Here is a 24,871-nt window from a genome sequence, read left to right as displayed (position 1 = left end):
GAAAATGTTTACAGGATGAAAAGAAACAGAAAGTCACCTCATCCTTAGCCTTTGCTGCTAACATGTCGTAAACAGAAGAAGCTTAAAAATGTTCAATATTTGATAAAAATCTTTTTAAAACAGCACTAATCCTCCTCTTCAAACGTGCACATATTTTACAGTCCCCTGCAGATACGGTATGTTGTTCCAAGCAGAGAAATACAAGCTGCTTCAGTTGTTTCTGTCTGTTCATGTGATCCCAGATTTACTCCATGATGTCAGTATTAGGCCAGTGTGCTCCTGCCATCTGCTGCAGCACTGTTCGTGCGTCTTTTCCTACTCTGGCAGCGCATTTAAGGTTGCTGCAAGGATATCTTCAACTTTTGCACAGTACTAATGATAAGGTCTGCATGTGCGGATCTGTACCACTCTTTACCAAATAACATTTCACAAGGACATGCAGCAATAAAAGCCAAATGCAAAAACAGAGAAAGGGTTTTCTTCTATATTCACAGAAGTCTAAATCTCCCCCTCAAACAGCTCAAATCTCTGTCACTCTGCCCTCTTTCCTTATTTTTCGGGCAGTTTGTTGAAATGAATAGAAACTAAACATCAACGTCAATCTGGGGTGTTTTCCTAAAACATCTGAGTTTCAATATCGTAGTCAATGAGCTCAGAAGTCGATGGTTAACCCCGTTCACCATCGACTGTCTCTAACAGAAACCTGTTTGAATGAACAGTCAAATAAATCACTCCTTGAATGAGTCACTTTGAGTCTTTGGTGAAAGGCTTGTCACCAAGAGATGTAATTATGTCTAAATGTTCAAATCTGGAGCCTGAATTGTTCACTGAATGTCATTATTTGTTCTTTTGACATAATCTGTTCATATGAACCACAAACACTGTTTTTTGGCTACTAAATGCCCAGATGAGCTGTCTTTTACGTGAATATGGATCCTGTTTTTCTTCTGGCATGACAATCAGTCCCTGTTTGCAAGCATCACAAATGCATGTGAATGAAATATTTGGAAGTGGACAAGCAAAATATAATCACTGTTTACTTCCTGTCAGCCAGTTGGTAACCTGAAAATGTGGTTGATGCTATTTTTTGCACTTACATATGACAAAGAATTCCTATACAGTAACTAAGGATTGGGGATGTGTGTGATTACAGAGCAGCCTGGTGGAGAAGCATGTGGAGCGTATCCTGAGCCTGGAGTCAGCTCTGAGGCAGAGGGACAACTCCCTGCAGAAACTCAACATGCAGCTGCACAACAAAGAAATGCAATATCTGCAGCTCCACGCCGCGCCAGAGACACACAGTGAGCAACAATGCTTTCTTTTTTTAGGATTAAAACTGTATATCTATGATCATAGCGATGACAGGTACGCCAACTCTGATTGCTAAGTTCTTCTTTTTTATCACCTATAAGTAAAAAATGTCATCTTTTCCCCAGCAGGTCTTAAAAGCAGGTAAATCCAGTCTCAGCTGAACAATGCAACGTGCTATGTTAACACTGTTTCACATTGTTTATTTGACAACAATAAGGAAAAATGCAGTAGTAATGTAACTTGTAAGTGGGACTCGTATTCCTGCTGCAGGAATGGGAAGAGGAAGTAGCAACCCAGTGCTGTTAATCAAATGCACATCAACGAGTGTGTCGCCCACAACGTTGGAATAATAGTTTTTTTTTTGTTTTTTTTTTAACCTCTTCTCATGAAGTGATTTTAAATGAAAAGAGAAATAAAAAAGAAGCTTGTTTCTGAAAACCAAAAAGGCAAAAATGCATAAAAGCATCAGTTTTGGCAGTTCGCCGCAAGGAGGGAAAACATCAGCAATGATTATCGAAAAGCAATTTTTGCAGCCCATCCCTCTGGGATGGGTTATGACTATTAGGGTCCATCATTCTTCAGTGAGAAACGTTAGTCACAAGAAGGAAACGTTCAGCTGCCAGTTTTCTCAGGAGTGGACATCCCAGCAAGTATCAGATTAAAAAAAAAAAAAAAAAGCATCCCAGACTCTACAGACATCAATTAGTGTGCTAAACGAGCGAGAATGGCTCGTTGGTTAATGGTATCATAGAAAGTTGCAAATGTTGCATCTGAGCAGACCACACTGCTTCTTGAACACGGTCGGACGGATGAAACATAAAAGCAGCAAAAGCAGCATGTCTGCAAAAGCACGTCGCACCAGCTGCCGAACACAGCGGTGGAGGAGGAGGGTTTGAGCTTGTGTTGCAGCTACAGCACCTTGGAACCTTGCAGTCATTGAGATTCATGGGTTGAGTCAACCATGAACTATTCTCTCAGCATATTAGTGCATAGTCTGCTGCCACCTGTTCAACGGCCCAAGGACGCATGAAATGCTAGAGGACAATGGTCCCAAACACAGCATTATTATTATTACTATTGAAAGAGGGTGAAAAGTCAGTAATTAGTTATTTTTTTATTGCTTAACAACCCAAGGAAATAACCAAGCAAGGCTTGTGTTTCAAAAAGTGTCGACTCTGCGCCTTTAAGTAAATGATGAATGGCAGTGGTCTGTCCCTGGACTGTTTCTGCAGCTTTCCAGACCCAGAAATCTGATATCCAGCTCCATTTAACGTCTTAAGTTGGCTGAGCAGACAGACACAGTTTTGTGTTGACACAAATGTTTCTGTCAATTTTCAAGTGTGACACAATGAATGTGCTCTGCATGAAAATGTACACTGTATGGTGTACTGTAACCCCCCCCACAAGTCTAACCCTCAAATGTAGACAAGTATGACTGAAGAGTGAGACAAATAAAGCTATCTCTGAATAAGCGTCACACAGGCTGATTAAATGAGCTGAAGCTTTAAAGTGATAAGATTGATAAACTACGATAAGGCTGCTTATCTCCTTTTATTTTGCAATCATGGACCACGTCCAGCAGTCTGTCGGAAAAGCATTTTACTGAGGTTAACTCTCAGTCTGTTGAATCTGTGTGGACATTTGCTTCCTCCTCCCCAGTCACAGTCGCAAGGAGATTTCTGAGGTGGTTCTGGTGGGAAATTAGCGATGCTGGATCCAAAAACCGTTGAAGTAGGGTGATTGCTGATGTGCATTCGGACCACTCAGCCCGTTGCTTCCACCTGCGCCACTGAGTGATCCGACCACTGTAGTTTACGTTACACATTTCGGCATCCCTATTTTTGAGAATACAGCATTAGATTACAGCACTAATTGTGTCAGATAACTTTAACTGATTTAGAGTGACAATGATCTCTGTCCGTGTCGGTGATGTGGGCAGCTGAAACAATGAAGAAATGTGTCACCATCTCCTCAACAGATGCCATTGCTGATATTATAACCTGCTGAGCGGGAGGTATTGTTCTGCATAGGCATAATTTTCGCAGAGGCGGCGTTCTTGGTTAATGGTTGCCTATGAATAAGGGAAAGTGTATAAAAGTGCTGTAGTGCTGACTGTATGGTACGTTTTCACCTGTAACTGCACGTACAAGTGTCGTGATGAGGAGGCAGAAGGAGCAGAGATAAAAGATGATACTGCCACGCTGTTTCTGTTGCAGTGTCTTCTATCACTCTGGAGCTGAATCACTCACATGCCCACACAAATCAAGTCACTCAGGTGCAAACTGAAAGATGCTGTCCTTGGAAGATTCTTTCTTTTGTTTGCTCTTTCATGCTCATCGATTGAACAGCAGCCATGGACAGAGGAACTCTGCAGTAGTCAGGAGAAAAACTGGGTTTTGTCTTTTGTGTTGCATGTCCAGAATTTGCCTTCAACTCTATTCTTTCTTCCCTCCAGTGTTGGACTGTCCGGCTCTGACGCTCCAGAGCTCACGCAGCCTGGACACCCTGTCCGACCTGAAGCTGCAGCGACTGGAGGCAGAACTAGAGGGGGCGCGGCACGAGGCTCAGGGGGCGTGTCAGCGGGTGGAGGAGCTGAAGGCCGAGTGCGAGAGGCTGAAAGACGAGATCAGACAGCTGCAGAACAGCCAAAGGGAAAGGGTCAGTGCTGGCTTGATTTAGTCTGCTGGGGGGAGGCTGCTGCATCAGGACCACAACAGACACACTAGATACAGTCCCTGAAATGGCCTTGAAGATTTCTATGAGAATTAAAATGAGAAAAGGAAATATCTGCTCTGCAGAACCTCACACTGACATCACAGATGCAAGTACAGAGTTTCATCTGAAGTTTTATCTGATTGTCCAGCTGCAACTTTATTTCATTGGTCAAGCAGTCACATGATGTCATGTCAGTAGGGCTGGGCGATATGGACCAAAAGTCATATCTCGATATTTTCTAGCTGAATGGCGATACTCGATATATATCGATATTTTTTCTGTGCCATAATTGGGGTTTCCCCCAAAGCATTATAGCATAGCATCTCTGTTAGCTTCATTTTTTTCTGAGGCAAACCCTTAAAAAAACAGTCAGTTTTAATACAATGCCTCGTGCCAAATGTCACACAGGTACCTTTATTAACAGAAGTCTGCACAATATCAAAATGTATAAAACAAATTAAATAAAAATAAACTGCCTGCATATATAGAATAAAAATGCTTCTTGAATAAAATAAAACAAATATCCCTTTCCTGCATAACAATTAAATTAAAATACACTGTAATTAACACAATGTAGACAGTAACAGGCAGACTTTTCCACTGAGGTTGACAGTTGTGCAAATAACAAAACATTTGTGCAAATCTCAAATAAAACATTCCAGTCAATTTGTCACAAAATAAGCTATATCAAAATCATTAAAAAAAAAAAAAAAAAAATCTATATATTTTTTAAAATCGATATAAACAATATTTTCTGGTACCATATCGCGTTTGAAAATATATCGATATATATTAAAATCTCGATATATCGCCCAGCCCTACATGTCAGTTACACAAACAAGGATTGATACGCTTTAATGCCCTTTTGAACAAATGCTTATGCCATTTGTGTATCTCTATGTACATGATCTGTTTCACAGTGTGTTGCAGGAAGCTCTCTTCATTTTTCAAAGCCCGTTCCCCAATTTTCTGAATTCTCCCTTCACAAAAATGCTTATTAAAAAAACAACAACAAAACATTAGCCCTTAGCCTTCATTTAAGAGTCTCATTGCTTGGTGCTGCAACCTTTTGATAAATGGTGGTAGGTTTTTTAGAAAACATGAGAGGCAAATAAAGATGCACGTCCAGAGAAATCAATCAACTAATCACTATTATGTGATTAAAGATCTTAATGATTGGTCACATACATGATGATACACTTTGAGATGTAGTATTGTAAATAGAAGCAAATGTTTTCTCCTATATGATCAAGTGGGATGAATCGCAGGGATACGGAGGATTTCCCAGCTTCATTTCGGTGACGTGTATTCACTCAGTCAAATAATAAAACTGTTAAAATAATACATGCATACATTCTGTATATCTGTGTATGTATTCCATTAACGTATTACATATCAAACTGTGTTATTTTGCATGTATCAAAGTCTAAAAAACTGACTTCAAGCGTCATAAAGCTCAGGGCCTCTGAATGTTGGAGCACGTAAGAGGCATTCACTTGCACTGTGGTGGACGGTTAGACAAATACATTTTAGATGATGAAAAGACTTATTCAGCCATCATTTGTCTCAAGTGGGCAACAAAACCCATCTGATGATGCCAGTTTAGTCCGAAGCTGTCCAGTGAGTTAAACAAGCTAAAAATCGCCAACATGGTGACGCGGGACAGCAGTCAAGATTCCCCTCTAATCTCAACCGAAAGCATCATAAGTCTTACGGTGCGTCCGAAATGCCATACTAAACAGTATATACTAAAAAGTATACTTAAGTTCGGCACACTTTTGAGTAAATATCAGTAGTGTGCATTAATTCGGACGCACTATTAAGAGCGCACACGTCACCTCCTGTCGTTGGGAGGAAGCGACTTGTCACAGCAGCAGTAGCAGCAGTAGCAGCAGTAGCAGCAGTAGCAGCAGTAGCAGCAGTAGCAGCAGTAGCAGCAGTAGCAGCAGTAGCAGCAGTAGCAGCAGTAGCAGCAGTAGCAGCAGTAGCAGCAGTAGCAGCAGTAGCAGCAGTAGCAGCAGTAGCAGCAGTAGCACCGCTCCGCCATTTCCCGTTTATCCTGGCCGAAACAAGATGACATTATATAATATTATTATATATGAACATTATAATATTAATATTATATAATAATATTATTATACTTAATATTATACTTATGACATATACGTATCACTTAGCAACCAAACACCGCTGCATTGCATTGTGGGAAGTTTCTGCTCAGCTAGTGTCCATCAATCCACACTAATACATTTCTCCAGAATGAGTATGGATAGAGCATACTATTGAGTACGTTCTAATGTTTCGGATGCACTAAAAAATCTCCCATACTCATTTTGCATACTCATTAGGGTGGAAGTATGCAATTTCGGACGCAGCCTTAGACTAGAAATGTACATGCAGTAGCCCAAAAAGTTACAAATTCAACACAAACATTGTCTTGTTTTTACCTTTGTACACCTTTTTGCTGAAAATCCTTCCCTCGATCATGCTGTCTTGATAATCTCTTGCTGTCAGATTTTGTCCAATATGCTACCAGCACCTGCACGCTAATCTAATTGCATGCTCTACTTTGGCAGGAAATGACTTCTCCGTGCAAGCAGTGTGATGTGGAGTGGATAAAGAAGGTGGGAGACGAGCAGTAAGTGTCTGCAGTGGATGTCTGGGCATGGGGAGAGGGATGGAAAGAGAGGGCCGTTAAAGGTGGATGTAAAGCACAAGTACGGTGAAAGTAGCCGTGTTAGGAAGGAATAGTTCTGGTTGGGGAGCAATAACATGTCATTAAAAGTTGCTTCTCATCTGTATTCTTGCTCTCCTGCTGTGATATTCTCATGCCAGACTCCAGGAGCCTCATTAGAAGCCGATGAACTCTCCATCATTGGTGAACCAGATTCAGATGTTTGTACTCCACAACTGGGCCTGATGTATAATCTGTGCACAAATACGTGCCTTAATCATCTCAGAATGTAAAAGCAGACGTTCAAACAGGGGAACAAATTACTTCCTATAATCTTTTTTTAATGTATTTTCTCTCAACCTCAAGAAAAGATGGAAAGACTTGTCAGGAATTGTACAGCATTGAGAATTTCCACAAACCTCTGATGTGGGTCTGCAGCTGATCCACATCAGAGGATCCACAAAGAGCACGAGTCGCTCGTCTAACAGACATCTAGCATGGAGGACAAAATATAAAATAAAACAATCGATGTGTCCATGGTTGAATACAGACATGAACATTTATTGCATTTATTATTGTATTTAATTTAATTTAACAGTGTTTTTTCACATTTATAATCTATCTATATTTGTTTGTACATGCACGTCTTTATGTGCATGGTAACGAGGCATTTCTGAGGTCAGCCAGCAACCATTCCTGACAAAGTCAACAGGAAGCAGGTCTGCGATGGCCGCCTCGCTCACACAGGCTCATGCAACGGCTCGGTGGGGAAATCAGCCACAGGTGTGGTGGGAAGTGGTTGCTTCTGGCTGCTTTCCCCAGGTGACCATCATTGCACCATTCCCATCTCGCAATGAAATGCCTACATTGCTGAAACAGAACTGAAACAAAACATGTTAAAGCACACGCATGTAGAATTCAGCACATTGATAACTAGATTATTCTATATTTTTGCATTTTTTTAAAGTATATTTTACATTTATTTTTAATTTTCTCCGTCAGACATGAAGGAAGAAACTTCCTTTACTAACTTGTCTGTAAACGTCTGGCTGTAACATATTAGAGAAGACAATACCGTACAAATATGACTCTATCATGCAGGCTGGTAAAGGAAAGTCAATTAAAAACCACGGAGTTGAAAGAGACGATCACGCTGCTTTCCTTTGCTCATATCTCTTCACATGAAACAGTTAGTATAACTATATGAAAATAAAAGAGTTTCACTTTGAATGTTGCGGCTGCAAGGAATTGTGGGACGCTCTGGTTTCCTTTCAGTGGTGCCTTTCTCCTCAGTATTTGGAGAATCCTGCCAACCAGCTCTTATTTTACCTTTTGGGTTGTTTCACTCTCATTCAGTGCAAATAACAAAACGCTTTTATGAGACTGAGCAGCAGGGGGCAGTACGAGCACAGATTCCTGCGTGTCTGTGTCTCATCTCAGAGAGGTGTTGATGAAGCATCTCCTCTTTTACTCTACCTCAGCTAAACCAACAGAAATAGAACATTCACTGTATTACTTGTGTGCATTTATGTCGGTTACAGCAGCTTATCAGAGTGCCCCAGCCCAGCCATCTTATGTTTACAAGATGTCGGCTATAAAAGAAAAAGAAAAAAGCACAAAAACCACAGCAGGTTGGGCAGAACGTACTCCCACACATGAAAACCCCAGAGGTGTTTCGATGTGGAGCAAACAGAAAGTAGATACCAGCGACGGAAGGCTGAGTGTCTAGTTTTGACTGAGTGTGTGGTGAAAGCCTACAGCTTTTTTTTCCAGTCTTTGGTCACCTTTTGGTTTTACTCAACAATATCACTCACTCCCACTGAAATGCCTCCACTTTGCTTCCTGGAGCATTTTCTTGTAATTGGGCTCATTTAATGTAAATTGCACTGATTGAAATTGATCTTTTTGTATGCCATGTGGAGAACATTAACACGACACCTTTGCACTTATCATTATCAGCTTATGATGAAGGGGAAAAAAAGCTGCTTTCAGGTATTTGCATCTTATTTTTAACTTAACTTCTTAAGCGTGCAGATGTGATTTTCTTCTAAGCAGCAAAGTAATAAAGAAAAGATCAAAATTTGCCTTCCGGCAGCGCAGTTAAGTTAACGTGATCTGCAGCTAGTCTGAATGTGTTTTTTGTGAGTGCATTTATGGACTTTCCTTCGCCACACTCATAATCACTGATATGTGAGCGAGCCACCGTCATCAACCACGAGCAGCCACCTGGCACTTCACCCCCCCTCAAAAAGAAAGCCATGCTTACCTAGGCTTCAGCGCAGCGACTGACTAATCTGCAGGCTTTCTGAAAGCAAGAGCCATTTCCTATAAATCACAACGCGGAATTCCCATTTCTCAATGAAAATTTGAACGAATGAGCAATAATTAAGTGACAATATGTTTAATTTTCCCTACATGTATTTGAAGGGAAAAAAGGCCTTAAGACCCTAAAGTGAAATCCCTTTAGGTTATAAAGATATAAAGCTGCACCACGTCACTGCGGCGTGGCGTGAGAACCGTTTGACACCTTTCTGGTGTTAAGCCGATGCACGACGGAGAAGCACGTTTGCTTTGCAGAGTGTGAAAAGGCCGCGCTACGATCAGATGGCCTGTACACACGTGCTCGCTGCACCAGGTCTGAAGTTCAGCTTCTCTAATTCTTTTAAGACCCTTTATTTCCCACGTAAATCTCAGTGAAGCACACACAGATCTTACTAGCACACCATGCGGACCCCCCTGCCCCCCTGAAGTCACGGCCGTGTTCTGAGCGACTGAGCTCCAGTACAGTCCATGTGAAAAGCACGGCGTCGAGCGTGAGCCAACAAAGGGAGTGTCAGATCCCAAAGGCAGATGCAGCGATAGCGCTTTCTTTAAAACATCAGATCAGAGGTCATATTTCAGCCCACTCTCACCTCCCACACACTCTCACCTCCCACACACACACACACACACACACACACACACACACACACACACACACACACACACACACACACACACACACCTGATCAATCTACTTGTACTCAAGCCTTTCATCAATGCTGCATCGGCATGATCGCACCCCTCCTACGCACTGTTGTGTACACTGTACAGTATGTGCACGCAGCTACTCATATTCAAGCAAAGAAAGAGGAAACAAATGAAAATATGTGCAAGAGAACAGATGCATGTGGTTGCAGAGTAATTTTATACATCGACAGACTAAAAGAAGTGTGACTTCACCCTGTCATGCAGGTGGCTGAGAGGTGCAGCTTCCTGAGCGAGTCTCAGTGGAAGATGGTCTTAGGACACGAGCAAGATAGTAAAAGCAGCATAAAAAGGAAGAGCAGCATCATGTCAGACTATCTAGAAATTCTCTGTACGTCTGCATCGGCAAATAGAAGAGAGTGACCTGAGCAGTGAGGTAAAAGGGACAATTATAACCGAGCTCATTCAGTTTCCCCATTACTAGGAATAGTAATGCTTTTACGATATGAGCACGTTCGCACATTAAACTGACTCTCTTCACGATATCAGGAATATACTTGATGTTCCACCGCCGTGCCCGTAATTAACCCGTGTGATTATTACTTTCCTTCTGCACTTGCAGCAGGTTTTTAAGTGGAAGCCACAAACAGGGAGAGCCTGCATCAGCCGTACAGAAAAACCCTGAATCATTTCAGTGTCGTGGCAGCGCATCGCTCCACGTGCGGGGGGGATGTTGCCCGTCACAGGTCGGGGGTTCGATACCACCAGTCTGAGTGAGTCAGAGCTGGAAAAACTAGGTGGGCCACCGAGAGCCAACGAGAGCCAGTGGAAGTTCTGACTTACGTTCAGGGGTGGTTACTTTCTTTTCTGTTTTCTAAATTGTGGCCTTCCCTGAAACGTGAACCTTGACTTAGTCTTAAGTTATTTTTATTCATCTATTCATTTATTTTCGGTGGGAAACGGTGAGGAAGCAGGATGGCGCTTGGGTTGGCAAGCATGGTTTTGAGGGTTTTACATATTTCTGTAAAATGTGAAGTGGGACAGGATATAGGTTGTAGATCAAAGAGAAATGTTCAGAATCAGAACAATGAGAGCAAGCCGTTACACAGCAGGGAGGACTCCGTTAGGTCCGTGTGTGGTTGTACTGGAGATAATGTTTATTAGAAACATGACAGCCCATTTTATGAGCTGTGTAGGTCGGATACAGAAATGTTTTTCTTGTCCTGGTTGTTTCTTTTTAGTGCTAGCGTTGCAGTGGAAGTTCATATCGATTCGCTCTATCCAGCATATGTGTGAGTGTTGTACTTTTGATTCTTTTCTTTAATCGCTCATAATCTCTATGGAGGAATGAACTCAGGGAAATTCTCAGCAGAGTCATCACATTAAACTGAGTAGAAAGGTGCTTTTTCAGATCAGAGCCTGCGTTCAGTCTGGTACTCGCAACATCCTCTTTTCATCAATGGCTTTCCATTTGTCATTAGGCATCTGTTCTGGTTGGCTGGGTCAATATACACATCCTCTTTATCTATTCATTGTTTTTAGTTTTATTGGAGAAGTTGCACGCTCGAAACTCTTGCTGTGGTGTCTCAAAAGCTGAAACTACTTTCTGTAAAATTGCGTTTTTCTCTATACATGACAAATAATTCAAATTGTCATGGTGAACTGGTTATCTTAACCGATTTTATCAAATTTCGGGGTTTCGTGTCTTACCCGTCTTGTGATAAACATTCTTATCTCCCACCGTCAGCGCTGGAATGAGTCAATTTCACATCAAGACCAAGCATTTTATAGAAATTGGTGAGGCCTTGAAGATAAACAACCTATTATCACATGTATTAGCTTTGACAGTAACTAACTTCTCCAGATGGCTCTTTCTGTCAGAACCAAATCAGTCACTTGTTCTCGCGTGCAAACCTCCAGATGCTGCAGATTTACAGATAAGCCCCTAGATTCACTTGCCTGACGCCTGCCTCACATGAATTTAGTATGTGGCATTCAGATCGGGCTAATGAGCCGAGACAAAACCTCCTCGTCGCCGTGGTTTAAAGACAGAAGCCTATAATCCCAGCATCCTAGTTTACGGCTCTGGAAATAGAGTTTCTCCATGAGTACGGCCCCGGAGAGAGTCATGACACGTCTTGCGTGAAATGGTGTGATTTTATGCTCCTCAGTTTTTTTACTCTGACACGCAATCTAAAAATATGTGCATGAGCCCCTCAATTAGCCACCCTCCTCCGTGAGCGTGTCAGTGCCGCAGAACTCATCCATCTTAAAGGAGACGAAGAGGCCACGTGTTGTAGCCACAGTTCAGAGAGCTACAGATGGCCTTAAATGAAGGATTTGCCAGAGATTACAGTTCATGTAATCACACAGATGTAACACCTTAGCACCCTCCCAGCACTGTTATATTCTACAATAGCAATGATTATGTTAATGGCATAATTCCCCTCTTCTCTCCTCCTCCAGGGTGAATTTGGCCCTGGCCTACACAGAGTTAACAGAGGAACTGGGACGCCTCCAAGAAATGTGCTCCAAGCAGACGGAGATCCTGAGGAAAGCAACACATGAGCAGGCTAGTCCAGGTTAGCATGTAGCGTCGGCGACCACCCGTCCAGCATCATCTGGCCACAATAAGCAACAAAGAGACAAAGTTCTGCATTCATTAAAAAAAAAAAAGTAATTCATTAAGATGTAAATTAGGGCTGTTCGATTAATCGATTTTAAATCGTAATCGCGATTATGTAATTAGAACGATGTTAAAACGTGAAAATCGTAAAATCGATTTTTCACTTTTTTTTTTTTTATTATTTTTTTTTTTTTTACCTTGTCTGCACACATATTAATGATTGATACCATATTAATGATTGATGGAAATACCTCTCAATACCTGCGATGACTGCCCCATCGGAGAGGCTCTTTAGTGTAGGAGGGGGCGTTGTAACATGCCACCGGGCATCCCTCAAGCCAGATGCCGTAGACCGGCTCGTGTTCCTTGCAAAAAACTTGCAAATGTGAATAGCAAATGTAATGACTGACATTACACACCTCTACCTCCTTCATGGGTTGCATTATTATTTAGCATGCAAAGACCCAGTTTAGTTTAATTAGAAAATGTCTTGTTTTATTTAATTGGAAATATAACTTACTGTATGTTTGCAAGTGCTGATTTGCTAATTTTTTTTTTCAGAGATAAAACTTTATATTTTATTATATTTAAAAAAAAAATTTCAACTTATTTTAGTTTTGCACTTTATTCATTCATTTTTGGTTTAATAAGAGCAAAGTTTGCACTTAAAGCCCAATGGGGCAAATGTTCAATAAAAAAACAGCATATTTGAAATCATTTCTTTGCCTTTTCTCAATTCACAAAATAATCGTAATCGTAATCGAAAATCGGATTTTGAGAGAAAAAAATCGAGATTTTATTTTTGGGCAAAATCGAACAGCCCTAATGTAAATAATAAACTTAAAAGTAATCAATTCCTTGCCACTGATTGGATAAAGGTTTTTCTCCCACTAGGGGAGTTTTTACCTGCCGTTGTTTACGTAATAATTGCTCGGCGGTCTCTGAAAATATCCCAGAGAGAACTTGTGTTATAATAGACGCTATATGAATAAAACTGAATTGAACTGAGTTGAATTCAGTAAACATGTTCCCTGCGAACATTGCCATCATCAATCATCCTCATTTAAGTTAAAGTTTAGAAAATGTCAGTATCTAAAATCTTTCTTTTTAAGTCTGATCTTCAAAGAGCAACGCAGCCTATCTTATATATATCTTATATATCCATCCCACTGGCAACGTGCAGCGAAGAGGCGGGAAAACACAGGAACCCCAAAACAGCGTCTTCTTGTGTTGCAGCAGAAAATGTTACTTAAATGGCACATCGACTGCATTAAGACTGTGTCTGTGACATGATTGATTTCTTTGGCTATTTTTCAATAATACACAGATATTTCATGTGATCTTCTTAAATACTCAGTAAAGTGGGAATTGGTGTGGAGCCATGAGCCCTCCCTTGGGTCTTGTGCTGGAAGAGTGAGCGTAAAGCCAACAGTCCTGTTTGACTGTTTACGTCTCATCCAGAGAGCGCTCAGGAGCCCAGACACCCCCTCCTTTTTAACACCTCGAGCAAACAGCCATCAATGATGTTTCCTCTTTGTAATGGGAAGCGTAGATGAAGTGGTGACTACAGGGCTGACTCACTCATCAACATATCGGGTAATTACAGGAAACCCTACAACTGTATTTGTGCAGATAAAACTGTTTATGAAGACATGAAGGAATGTGAAATGCATTTCTATTAACAGCATGTCCTGTTGCAACGGGAGGGTAATTTTGCAGAACCTGGCCTGTGTGCGCCAGTGAAACTGCTGATGAAACCGCTGGTGAAACCGCTGGGTAACAGAGACAACGCCAGAGCAGCAGAGCATCTGATGCACCATTGGGAGCAGCACTGAACATTCGTGAGAGTGCTACAACTCGGCGCAACAACCGCTGTGAACTTGTATTCTCATCGTGCATGTCTCCTAATACAACCTCAAAACCTACAAGGTTGGGAGGATATCTAAAGTGCAAATGTCTGGGTTTTTTTCTCTCATCCGCTGCATTTCATCAGTTAAAGAAAAGGAATGTTGCTACAGGATAATTAACCGCTTTATAACGTTACTCTTGCTTCTCCTGGTGCTCAGTTTGATTCGATGAAAGGACTAGATGGTACAATCCCCGGGGACTATGCATGGCAGGGGCGTCCTCTTCCCTGAGCCAAGCTTGCGCCTGACTGCATACCTGAGTGGAAGAGGAGTTGCTGCTTTACAGCCATACTTAGCCCCTGGGACACATCGTCAGTTGTGTCCTCAGATCATGGGGCGTTTCGGCCAATTATCACAAGACGCCCTCAGCCGAGGCAGGCCCACCACAGGTTGATCAGACCCGGGGGTGTGTCCCAGGGTTAAGTATTTGGCTTAGCAGCCCAGATGGTGTCGCTCCTCTTCATCCACAGCCAATGGCTCGTTTTCTCGGCAGCGTTGGCCAGCTCTTTGATGGCCTGTCTGTGAGTGTGTCCCCTGATTCCGACCTCCCTAAGGAGTTTCGCTGTCGAGCTGGCCACAAAACCCCTACAACCGACCTCCACCGGGCGCACCCTCGCCTTCCAGCCCCTGCCCTCTGCCTCAACCGCTAGGTTGGAGTAGCGAAGTTTCTTGCGTTCATACGCTTCTTCAACGGCATCCTCCCAAGGAACTGTCAGCTCAATGATGTAGATGAGCTTGCAGGTGTTGGACCATAGGACAAGGTCTGGACGTAGGGTGGTCGTTGCGATCTCCAGGGGGAAAATCAGCCTCCGATCCAGGTCAGCCTGCTTTTGCCAGTCTCTGGCTGCATTCAGTGGGCCCAGGTCAGGGTGTGAAGCCCTTGCCCTCTGCTTTTCCCCCTCCCGAACAAACCATGGTGGGTGTTGCCGCACATCCTGGTTGTTGATGGGCTGGGCGTTGATGGAAACCCTGTTGCACTCGAGCTTATCAGCCAGACATCTGAGGACCTGGTTGTGTCTCCATGTATATCTGCCTTGAGTGAGGCTGGTTTTACAGCCCACCATAATGTGCTTAAGTGTTGCTGGGGTCGTACACAGGGGGCACGCTGGATCCTTTCCAAACCATTGTTGAAGGTTTATGGGAGATGGTAGCACATCGTATGTTGCTCTTGTTATTCCAGATACTTTGAATGAATTGTACTGTATACACGGGAGAAGTGGACACATGGATATCTCTACCAACCCGTCTTTAATAAACATCTGGTTTTGAAACTTCCTGGGATTTTCCTCACAGTTCAAGTAGAGATCGTCTGCCTATTTTTGTTCCTCAAAGTCGTTCATGGAAACTGCTTTGGTGCCAAATAATCATTACGATCACCTGACGGCGTCACTTGTCTGTAAAGAAGTAAAGGTCAATGTACAAACCAGCGCAACCTTTCCCATGTCATGTTTATTTATTGATTTATGGCATTTTCCATATTTGCTCAACTCTTTCTGATTGGGGGTTGTACGTGTAATTGCTCAAAGTATTTTCCAAGCGGAACGGGTCACACTGCTTTCAAAAGCATGGATATTCTTCTGTCTGCACATGTAGGAGAATAATTGACCCACTTGCTGCAGTTTTTTTCAGCAGCAGGCAGCAGAAGCATTAGTGAAGCGGCAGATGTTGGTCGAGACGGCCCAGCTCAGGATCAGAATCTTTTCAACGATGTTGGAGGGGTTTGGGGTCAGGGGTTCGTGCTACACGATGATCCACATGATGACCTAAGGCCACAGTAATGGTGTAGTTACTTCCTCTGCAATTTGGCGTAGTTGGTATCTACATCATTTTAAGACCTAGGAATGACTTTCTTTTGCACATGACAAAATTGGATAAATTATAATTTATCAAGTAAATGTAGTGGAGTAAAAAGTACATTTAATAAGCACTGGAACACAGAGGAATTGAGTTTCAACCACTATAGGTGTTGGATTATGTGCAGGTGGGTCTATTTTGCGAGAGGTTTTAAAGGGTTTTTCTGGTCATCTTTCCGGCTCTTCTCTGTCCCCCAAATATTCAGCTGTCCTGCCATCAGATTCAGTTCAATTCAGCTTCATTAATAAAGTGTCAGATCACGACAGATGTCATTTCAAGGCGCTTCAATAACAGTTCAACTCATTCCAAATGACGCCAATTAATGCAAAGACCGTAAATACATAATAATAATAATGAGTTCCCAAGTACACAAGCCTACGGACCTCGCTGCAGCGGCCCGGTTCCGGTCAAATGGACTCAGTGCTGTAGGATGAGATTTAAGTTTTAAATGTGTTTTTCCTCTCTGTCCCTTCAGTACAGCTTCACTCTCCCATCCACCACCAGCGGCACTCCCCCGTGTCCCAGCGCCACTCGCCCATCTCGCAGCGGCATTCCCCAGTCCCACCCCAGCCACACCACTCCCCGCTGCAGCAGCGGCGCTCCCCGGTGCTGCAGCGCCTCTCCCCGGACATGCACCGCCGCTCCCCCCTGCTGGACGTCACCGACGGACCGGCCTCGTACTCCTACAGGCCTCCCAGCCAGCACCTCAGAGCCAGCTTCCAGGGCCGCCGCAGCTACTCCGAGGTCGCTGACCCCTCGGCATACCAGTGCCCGCCCCGCTTCTCGCTGGACCCCGTCTCCACCCTGCCCAAGCCGCGGCCCTACATCGAGAGCTACGCCAAGCAGCAGTCCCAGCACGTGGGCCCCCTCCACAGTGGACTGCAGCATCGAGCATCCCCGTCTCCCCATCAAGGTGGGGGGGGTAAAGACGGGAGCCTCGGGGACGGCTCCATGCGCCACTCCAGAGAGATGCCATTTCCACTGTCGGAGGTGGCGCACCTTCATTTTGAGCCACCTCCTCCATCCACACCTGCCCCCCAGCCCCCACAGTCATCTGAAGATGAAGAGGAGTGGACGTGTCCCCACCCCATCAGCCCCCCACGAACGCTGGGTGTGCTCTCTCCGTCAGGGCCCAGCAACGTCATGCGGGGCCCTGCGTCCTGCTCGGCCTTCCCCATCCCCAGGCCCAACAACCTCAGCTGCCACCCTCAGTACACGTCGTCTGAGCATGCTCAGTCCTGGCCTTCCATCAATGTGAGTTACTTTTTTTAAAATTATTATTCTTTATTTAGTACGGAAGAGTATTAGGGCCAGGCAGGAGAAAAAAAAAATATTTTAGAGGAAGATTTTTTTTTCATTATGCACTTCGAGAAAAAAGTCGAAATGTCGAGAAAAAAGTCAAAATTTCGTGAATAAAGTTGAAATCTTGAGAAAAAAGGCGAAATTTCGACTTCATTCTCGAAATTGTATTTCAACATTATTCTCGACATTTTGACTTTTTTCTCGAAATTGTATTTCAACATTAATCTCGACATTTCGACTTTTTTCTCAAAGTGCAGAATAAAATAAAATCTTCCTCTCAAATATTTTTTCTCCTGCATGGCCCTAATACTCTTCCATAATTTAGGTATGGCAGTACATATCATCAAGTAAAAGCAGTAATATTCTTCTCCGCCATCCAGTTTTTTCATTTTAAGTAAACATATTAAGAGATAAAAAAAGGAAAAAAGAAAGAATAAACAAAAACTACAAAGAACTCTATACAATCAGGGAGAGACAGAAGAAAGATAACATGATTCTCAGTTGGGTGGAGAATGAGATAATAATAAGGATAATGATATGATAGTATTAGTGTCTGTCTTCAGATCATTCAAGAATGTGGGGGGGACGGAGGAGAAAACAAAACAAGTTTTATCTATTCAATACCTCCACAAATTCTGGGCGCAAAGGCTTCACATATACAACCCATTTGCGTCCACAATTTTACAAACAAATCTTTCTGGAGACGGAGGCAAAATGTAATCTTTTCCATCATATATATATATATATATATATATATATATATATATATATATATATATATATATAATGAACCAAGTTTATCCACTCCTGTATTGTGGGGGCCTTCAGCAGCATCAGTCCTTCCCAAATAAAGTATAGAGAACTCGTAAGTCAGATCAGCATTAAATATACGTTTCAGTGTCCTGTGAAGCTCTTTCCAAAAGCGTTGTATCACTGGGCATTCCCAGAAAACATGCCAGTGGTTAGCTCCCTGAAGCCCGCACTGTCTCCAACATCTAGTATTACTCTCATCTATATATGCTTTTGTTTTGGTGTGATAAAGAATCTTATCAGACATTTCCACCCAAACTCACGCCATATATAGGAACTTGTGCATTTCCATTGAAATGTGAGTTACTGATGTAGTACATACACGTTTGACTTCTACTGAAAGCATTACGTTGCAGCTCTCCCATTTTGCAGTTGCCATAGCAATAATAAGTTAAAACACCAGAACTCTATGTATTGTCGCTTTAAGACACTAAATTTCACAATCACATTAATGCCTTTAATTACTTCCTTTAAAGTATTTTTGAGGACATTGAGAAGAGAAGTTAGATATCTATCTGGTGACTCTGCATGAAGCACACAGATGGGGTCAAGATGCATTGCCTGAATCATGAAAGAACAGAAAACAAAGAGGGAAAAACCTTGGTTATGTCCAGAGATAAAACTCTGTGACAGCTATCTGGGCTTGAAACCAGAGCTGCAAGAATGAACCTGTTGGCTGAATAAACCATAAACAAGTTAATGGCCCAGTTCTAGGTTTTAAAACTGGTTCACAAGGATTTTGCTGTAGATCCCTCAAAGATTCTGATGCTAAAGGGAAGCGGAACAGGCTTAAGAAGACATTTTGCTCATATCACATTTAGTAAAGTAAATCAAAAACACATCCCCAAATAATTGAAAACAAAAACGTGTTAAAATCAGAGGTGGATTTTAAAAAGCAACAAAAAATTAGATTTCAGTTTATTTTTGTATTTATTCATGTCTTCTTTAAGGTGGTTGAATATTTGTTACTCCATTACCCTCATTAGCTAGCGACTAGCTCCTTGTAACATTCCCTCCCAGATAACTGTCTACTACTCACCAGTACTTTGACTACTCTAAATACTCTCAAACCAAAGTAAACTGCAGGTAATGCCTTCAGGTTTGGTTGCTGATGTTTAGGAAGACCGGAAACTCTCATACAGGAGGACGATGCGTCACTGTGGTAGCCGTTGGCAGGGCCAACTGCAGCGTCACAGGCTCAGCTGGGGTTTCCACTGGAACCTGGTGTTAAACCCATGTGTGCTGAAAGAATGTCATGTGACCTCTTAGACCTTGTGGTTTAACGTGCAGTTAAAGGTACGCGTGATCTTAGTTGCCATTTCCCATCAGTCACTACCCTGAACATTTGCTTAGAGCTGACACAGGTAGGTTTTAACATGCACCATGTCTTCAGTACAAACACACATGTATCTCACCCTGCTCTCTGCCCGCGTTCAATTCTTTTCAGAGAACTGCCTCTAGATTAAAGACCAACAAAACATATATATTAGTGCATTATCTAACCACCAGACAATTTAGACAATTTTATTTGTAGAGCGTCTAAAACAACATATGTTGTCTCTAGACGCTTTCCAGAGACCCAGAACATGACCCCCGAGCAATTATTACATAAACAATGGCAGGTAAAAACTCCCCTAGTGGGAGAAAAGCCTTAAGCCAAACAGTGGCAAGAAAAACTCCTCTTTAGGAGGGAAGAAACCTGGACCAGGACCAGGCTCATAAGGGGGGACCCTCCTGCCGAAGGCCAGACTGGGGGGGTCGGGGACCGCAGGTAGGTGGAAGCAGCAGCAGGATGACCAGTGGGGGGGGGGGGTATGCTGCCTATAGCAGCATATCTACCGCAAAGCTATATTTGAGACTAACTATTATAGTCTTGTTCTATAGCTGCAACTATGACTACTGACTCTAACACACTAGAGTTTACACTACCTAGAGATTTACCAACACCACCTAGAGGTTTACTAAACACTACCTATAGGCTTTACTAAACAGAAAGGTTTTAAGTTTAGTTTTAAAGGTGGAGGTGGTGTCAGCCTCCTTAACCAAGATTGGAAGTTGGTTCCATAGTAATGGTGCCTGATAGCAGAAGACCCGTCCTCCAAATCTACATTTGGATACTCTAGGAACTACGAGTAAACCTGCACTCCGAGAACGGAGAGCTCTGCCAGGAACATAAGGCACTATCAGGTCTTGCAAATAATGCGGAGCTAAGCCGTTTTGGGCTTTATACGCAAGTAATACAATTTTTAATTGGATTCTGAATTTTACGGGTGGCCAATGGAGCGACGCTAACACTGGAGAGACGTGGTCTCTCTTGCTGATTCCTGTCAGCACCCGTGCTGCTGCATTTTGGATCAGCTGGAGCCTATTCAGCAAATTACTTGTACATCCTGCTAATAACACATTACAGTAATCTAGTCTAGAAGATACAAACGCATTAACTAGTTTTTCTGCATCACTCTGCGAGAGGATTTTCCTAATCTTTGCAATATTACGGAGATGGAAAAATGCTATTTTACAAACCTGACTAACATATGGTTTAAACGACAAATCCTGATCGAAAACAACACCAAGGTTTCTCACAGTTGCACTGGAAGCCATCGCAACACCATCTAATCCCTTCCTAAGATGCTCTGGACCAAGAATTATAACTTCTGTTTTATCGGAATTTAGAAGCAAGAAATTTCCGGACATCCAGTCCTTGATGTCCCTAAGACATGCCTGAAGTTTAACGGTTCTGTTTCATCCGGCTTCATAGACAAATAGAGCTGCGTGCCGGACACTCTGAACTGAAAGGAGCTTCACACATCTGTGTTCACGTCAATTGGTGCTTTTCCACTAGCACCTACTCAGCCCGACTCGACTCGCCTCGGTTTTGCGCTTTCCCACTAGGGGTCTAACGTGCCGAGTAGATACTTTTTCTGTAACTATTCTGCCGAGGTTCTAAGCGGCTGAGTCGGGCTGTATCTGACGTCATCACCCTCCACCACCGATTGGTCGGGGGGCGGGGCCGTCAGATGTCTGAGTCAGGAGGGGGAAATCAGCGAAAGAGCGACTCGCGGCTTCTTGTTCATTTTATTCGACAGGCAATGGCAGCACAAAAGTCATTTTGGTGATCCAACTCTGAGGTGCAGATGTTCATAAACCTGGTGGCTGAGGAGAGAATTAAAAAGGGATCTAGACGGGTGATAAGGAACGAGCAGATCTACCAGGAGCTCTGTCTCTTCATAGCTGCTCACGGCTCCAGCTGACTTTTCAGCAGCGCCGAGACAAACTTAAAAAAAAAAGCGTTGCTGCTTGAAGCTTCTCTCACTCTCATTTTTTAACTTAATATTGAACACAAGCCACAGACCCAGCAGCACATATATCATCTCCTCCAGGTTCTACATCTTTAGTGTTGTTGTCTTCTTCGTTCAAACGATCAAATACGTCACAGCAGCTTCGCTCCAACTCTCCTACTTCTGCTCCAGGTGCTGGATTGTTATGGAAAAGAAACTGGGCCGAGTTGAGTCGAGCTGAGCTGAGTTGAGTAGAGCCGAGTAGGTACTAGTGGAAAAGTGCCAAATGTGTGTGTTAATGCACGGATGTGATAAAAAAAATGTTGCTGAACTCAATTTCTCAATATTTCAGCGAGTATCAACCCTTTCTCTGCATGTGTGTCTATTTCAAGACAAAGTTGTGTACGTCTGAACTGGTCACAGGCCTGTGTAGATGTCGTTGTGTTTCCTCCCCCGGAACAGCAACTCCCGCCCGCTGAAGTGAGCGCGCTGAGGTCCAGATGAGAGTCCCTGCGATGTCTAACGGCCCGTGTTCATCTGTCTTGTTGCTCCGCAGCTCTGGATGGAGACCGAGGAGAGCGACATGAGGAGCTGCCCTCTCTGCCAGCTGATTTTCCCAGTCGGTTACCCCGACGATGCCCTCATCAAGCACATTGACTCCCACCTGGAGAACAGCAAGATCTGATTGCCATGGCAACCAGCCTGCACACATCTGCTCCCCTAATATGAATTATGTAAGAGATTGGTAATCTGTCCAAATGGGAAGTGGAGCACACACGAGCAGGAGTCTGATTTAGAGCCTCGAGCAGCTAGGTGCGAGTTGTAATTTATAGGTAGGAGGTGGACATGGCACAGGGGTCTGCTTTATTTGGGAGGATTCTTAAACACGGGTCCGTCTTGGATGTGTGGGTCCACATGCAGAGTCCTGTGCTGGTTTCCCTTAACACAAACTAAAGGTCTTGGTGTGTGGTTTCAAGAAAGTTTCAGACATGTAGTTCTTCTCTCTTTCGTTTGCTTCACAGTGAGGTACACTTTGATTTTGCATAGCAAGCCAACCGTGAGGCATGAGGGGTACACTGGCAGGTTCAGGGGCCTTCATGCCTCAAGGGGAGTTTCACTTTTTCTCAGTAACTGATCAAGGAGACCTGAAGCCATTGTTTTTGAACCACTTAGCTTTAAATACTTCTGCTTTGAACTTTTCTATCTCGGACAGGAACTGCAGTTTATTTTTACGGAGGGTCCTGAACAGTCGGGCCGAAGGGCGATGCTGTCTTATCATCTAGCGGTCAGACAAGGACACGTGAGATGGTTTGTCAGTAGGGAACTTTTTAATTAACTGACGTAACAAGAGGAAGATAGCCTGGCTGTCAGTGATGGTTTGATGCCTCAGCGGTTAAGAAAGTTTAAAACATTCCACCGTCACATTTAACCTTCGGACTAACAATCCAGTGAATTTGTACCTGAGTATATTTGGTTGAGTCTGCAGGGGACTTTACCCACATATTGTTTGAGAATGCCCTGCAGGGCAGAGCTTTGATGGATATTTCCTCTCTTTCGGTGAAGGGACAGTGTAGTCAGAATATACTGTACCTTTATGCTTGCGGCCTGTTAAAAGTATCCTTGCACTTTAAGTTAGCTTAGCCTATACAGTAAATCTGTTATCAGTCTGCACTTGCACCATTCAGCCACAACATGAGAACTACTGACAGGTGAAAATGCAGAACATCCTTTTACTCATAGTGGCAGGATTGGGTGGGATGTATCAGGCAGCGAGACAGAAGTGTGTTCCTGAAGTCGACGTGTAGGAAGCAGACTGAATGAGCAGTTTCAGGATTTGACTTTGAAACATACGGCTTTGTAAAATGTTTAATCTGGACAACTTTTGACGCTTGCAGCTCTGTCATGGCACTGGCAAGCAACCTCTGAGCCAGATGTGGCCCAGAGATGATGAGCTGGGCCTTGTGTGGTTGTACAGGCTGGCTGTGGCACCGACGTCATGTCAACATGTCACGGGTTGCGGTATTGGGTCTCACATGTGTGGTGAGCATGCTAGCTGCCAGCCTAAGCCTGCCAATGCTCAGCCACTAGTCCTAAATTTAATGTTTAGATTATGCTAATATTGAAATGAGGCAACAGATTATTGAATAATTAGATGCATTAGATCCGCTATTGCCTCATTTCAGCATTATTATTATCTAATGGATGGATGGCTACATTAGACACACCAGTCGTCCAGGTCATGTGAACGCTGGTCTTCTCATGTCTCACCACCAGCCACTCAGCTGCCAGCACGGCTAACATCATAGCTATCTTTGACAGGGCTATAACCTCCAACAGCAAGTGTGACGCCTCTGCTGACTTCAGTAATCATGACATCATCTCTTTCAGTGTCCATAGAAATGAAACACACAATAACGGGTAAGAGACCGGCTCAGAGCATCTCCAAAACAGCAGTTCTTGTGGACAGTAAACTGTTATTAGTACCTACCGAAAGGGGGACATCTGGTGAAGCAGAAATGGGTGCGTGAGCAGCCATTGCTCACTCGTGATAGCACACGAAGCTATCGCTGGCCCGTGCGGACCAATAGCATGAAAGGACCTCAGCTCAAGGTGCTGAAAACGTTTAGCGCTGTTTATGACAGAGGAATGTTAGAAGACGTGGCGCTTTGGCTGCATGGTCACGGATCAGAGGTGCCATGATGATGAACAGAGACGTTCATCCTTTGCATCATCTGGACAGCTGGATGCAAGTGCATCATCCAGGTGTGGGGGAGACGGCGGCCGCATCCTCTACAGGAGAAAGGTGAAGAAAAAATGATGATGCTCTGAGCAGCGCTCAGCGAGGAAACTTTGGGTCCCGCCATTCACGTGGACGTCTTTCTGGTATTCACCACCTACTTAATATTGCTTCCGACCACCTAAACCCTTTCAAAGGCCAACAACAGCAAGGGCACCTACACAAAACTAGATATGTGCTTTGATAATGTGGCTGATTGGTGTATATTTTCCATGTGTATAATTTACTCTTTCTTTCATCTATCTGTAAGGCAAAAAAAGGATATATGAAAATATATTTTTGCAAATGTTAATGCGCCACATGTCTCCTGTTGTCATGCTGGTGGCAAGTTTCTCCCAAGCGTGCATACTTGTAAACACAGAGGAGTTGAGGCCCCGAGTCCCACTGAAGGAGACACTTTTCTGTACAAAGACTTTAAATGATCAGCTGGGATTACCTCCGTCTTCCTCCAGATCTGACCTTCTTCAAATCTTGATGTCACACATGCCCACGCCATAATCCCCAAAAAAGGAAGAAAAAAAACAAAACATAAACAGGTGGTTGCATGAGATCAAGGAGTCAAAACTGCTTTGAAAAAATAGTGCAGACTTTTGAGTGTATTTTATTTGTATCCTGGATATCTGATACCAG

At 43.3% G+C, this 24,871-nt stretch overlaps 1 protein-coding gene across 1 annotated transcript in view; it reads left to right on the top strand.

Annotated features, from left to right (window-relative positions):
- tbkbp1 (TBK1 binding protein 1) overlaps positions 1 to 23,534 on the top strand; it is a 118,552-nt gene extending 95,018 nt beyond the window's left edge. The window contains exons 5-10 of the mRNA XM_061708676.1: positions 1,154 to 1,301; positions 3,767 to 3,969; positions 6,603 to 6,664; positions 12,134 to 12,249; positions 16,530 to 17,308; positions 22,001 to 23,534. Coding sequence (XP_061564660.1) covers positions 1,154 to 1,301; positions 3,767 to 3,969; positions 6,603 to 6,664; positions 12,134 to 12,249; positions 16,530 to 17,308; positions 22,001 to 22,129 — 1,437 coding nt within the window. The 3' untranslated portion in view covers positions 22,130 to 23,534. The remainder of the gene's footprint in view (positions 1 to 1,153; positions 1,302 to 3,766; positions 3,970 to 6,602; positions 6,665 to 12,133; positions 12,250 to 16,529; positions 17,309 to 22,000) is intronic.
- Positions 23,535 to 24,871: the final 1,337 nt, after the last annotated feature.

Source organism: Cololabis saira, chromosome 19, assembly GCF_033807715.1.
Source record: "Cololabis saira isolate AMF1-May2022 chromosome 19, fColSai1.1, whole genome shotgun sequence".
NCBI lineage: Eukaryota > Metazoa > Chordata > Actinopteri > Beloniformes > Belonidae > Cololabis > Cololabis saira.
This window is presented reverse-complemented; position numbering and strand designations above follow the sequence as displayed.